The sequence below is a fragment of the Lucilia cuprina genome, chromosome 6 (assembly GCF_022045245.1).
Source record: "Lucilia cuprina isolate Lc7/37 chromosome 6, ASM2204524v1, whole genome shotgun sequence".
Taxonomy (NCBI): Eukaryota; Metazoa; Arthropoda; class Insecta; order Diptera; family Calliphoridae; genus Lucilia; species Lucilia cuprina.
The window spans coordinates 1779055-1781623 of NC_060954.1; the positions used below are offsets into that span (position 1 = coordinate 1779055).

Below are 2569 nucleotides of genomic sequence, written 5' to 3' on the forward strand. Positions count from 1 at the left end.
ACTAGAACTGAACTAGAACTGAACTAGAACTGAACTAGAACTGAACTAGAACTGAACTAGAACTGAATTAGAACTGAACTAGAACTAAACTAGAACTGAACTAGAATTTTATTTTTTCTAATAATTCACTTATTTTCATTTCCTAATAGACTTTCCGATTTATTAATGCTGCCTAATCACCAATTAGCTCGACGTGTTATAGCTCTCAGTTTGAGAGCCAATGAACTGGCCAACGCGGTGCAATTGTCCAAGGAACATGTCATAAAAGTACGCACCGAGAAACAAAAGAGCATTCGCTCCGAAAAATCAAATGCCGCCAATCGTATGAAAGAACAAAAGAAACACTATGAGGCCATAGTCAAAAGACATCAAGGTTTCATAGAGCAACTGTTAAAAGATAAAGGTTCTTTGTGTGAAAAAGTGGCAGCTCTCACCAGACGTTTAGAAAGTCAAAATCAAGCCTGGGAACACAAACTAGAGACAGAGATAACACGTGTGAAAGAGAACACAATGGCTGGAGAAAAAATTCGCCGGGAAAGATGGGTCAGAGAGAATACGAAGAAAATTAAGGTGGGTTTAATAAATATAAATATTTGGTAACAAATTAATATATATACCAAATTACAGGAACTAACGGTTAAAGGTTTAGAGGCGGAAATTAATAAAATGAATTGCAATCATCAAAAAGAAATAACAGAATTAAAAAGAGCTCACCAGCAGCAATTGTTGGATGCTTTGGAAGAGGAACGTTTGAAACATGAGCAAATAGAGAAAACTATAAGAGAGTCTTGTGCCCAGGATAGAGAGTCTATTATAAGTAAGGAAAGAAATGCTATAAGAGAAAGGTAAGAGAACATAAAATAACTTTTTTATACAAATCTTAGTTGTATGAACATTTTTAATTGTCTTTCTTCCTTAGATTCGAACGCCAACTGGAAGAAGAACGTAATTCCTTTGACGAACAAAAGCAAAAGTTAATGGAGGAGCATCAGTTAGAAAAACAACGTTTACAAAATGAATTGAAACAAAAAGAAGTGGAGTTGCAAACAAAACGATCTGAATGGCAGCAAGAAAAAGATGCCGAAATGGAACAAGCCATTTCAGAACTACAGGATAAAATGTCCAAACAAGAAGAAAAATTCCTTAATCGTCTCAATACCATGGAAAAACAATATGAGGCAGATTTTGAAATTTGGAAAACTGAATATGAAAATAAATGCAAAGTGCAACAAGTGGAGAAAGAAAATAACATACGTCAGCATTATCGCAACGAGAGAGATCGACAAATTGATGCTATAGTGCAAAGAATGGATGCAGAGGCTTTGAAAAATAATGAAGAATTTGAAAATAAAATAAGGTAAATATGATGTTAAGAAATATTTCTTAATAAAGTTGAAATAATGTTTGATTTTATAGCCGTTTGCGAGAGAAATACGAAAAAGATTTGCAAGAATTAGAAAGTGTAGAGAAGTCTGTAAGAGAAAAATATGCTGAGACAAGAAGCAAATTAGCCGAATCTGATGCTCAAGCTAGAAACTTCCAAGCTGAAATTAAACAATTACAATTAGAATTGGAACATAGTAAAAAGATGTGCTCTGAATATCTTACGGAACGTGATCAATTAAGAGAAAATCTACGCTCTGAAATACAAAATGAAGTGCAGTCCTTGAAACTGGAACGTGATCAAGAAATACAAAAGATTCATAAAAGGTGAGTTTTTATTTTGATATTTAAGTTGCTAGTTTTAATAATTGTCAAAAATTTTAGAGTCCAACAAGCTATTGAGAAAAAGGATGCTACCATTGATATTTTACAAAAAGAGAATGGCGCTTTAAGAGAAAGATGCTTAAAATTGGAGGCTGTTATAAGACAGCAGCGCAAGGACTATTGTGTCAAGTAAATAAAACGGAAATTTAAAATTTTTTTCAAATAAAACGTTTATTTCTATGAAGAAAAATAAAATATTTAACTAAAATTATTAAAGTTCTCAATAACAAATTTAATAATTTTGGAAATTTTTAAACGGAAACGAAAAAAATATTTAAAATTTTTAAATAATAAACAGACTGTTAATATATTCAAAATGAACAGCTTTATCTACTATAAAAAACTGAAAACAAATATCTCCTTAAAGTATGCTTAGCTAAACATTTTAAAGTAGATAAGGCAGTTTATTAGAAACAAATGAGTCGTTTTTTTTGCCTTAATGAGAGAGATTAGAGAAATGTTTGTTGCTCTTTTGAGTGGTTTTACTTGTTTTTGTTTAGTAAAAGTAACCCAGTGAATAATTTATGTTTATTTTCGTTGAAATATTTCTTATTATTAAATTTAAATCTTAGACAAATTGACATAAGTTTGTAATCAATATTTAAAAGTTATTTCTTACTTTTAGGACTTAAAATTGGAATTGTTTAACATAAAAAATATGAGAGACGTATAAATGACTTGTGTTTAAGGAATTTTTATTTATTTATTTATTTTATTTCATTTATTTGTAATATAAAGCCTACAAAGGCCAAAATATTAATATTACACAGCACATAACGCCTGAGATCATATATATAAAAAA

General features: G+C 30.3%; 1 protein-coding gene across 2 annotated transcripts in view; it reads left to right on the forward strand.

Moving 5' to 3' along the window:
* The window catches only part of LOC111679014 (centrosomal protein of 131 kDa), a 4985-nt gene extending 2898 nt beyond the window's left edge, over nt 1–2087 (forward strand). The window contains exons 4-8 of one of the 2 annotated variants that reach the window (XM_046955443.1): nt 150–570; nt 628–845; nt 920–1357; nt 1417–1710; nt 1768–2087. In XM_046955443.1, coding sequence (XP_046811399.1) covers nt 150–570; nt 628–845; nt 920–1357; nt 1417–1710; nt 1768–1900 — 1504 coding nt within the window. In that variant the 3' untranslated portion in view covers nt 1901–2087. The remainder of the gene's footprint in view (nt 1–149; nt 571–627; nt 846–919; nt 1358–1416; nt 1711–1767) is intronic. The other variant, XM_023440495.2, reaches the window with a different exon arrangement.
* The last annotated feature ends 482 nt before the right edge of the window (nt 2088–2569 follow it).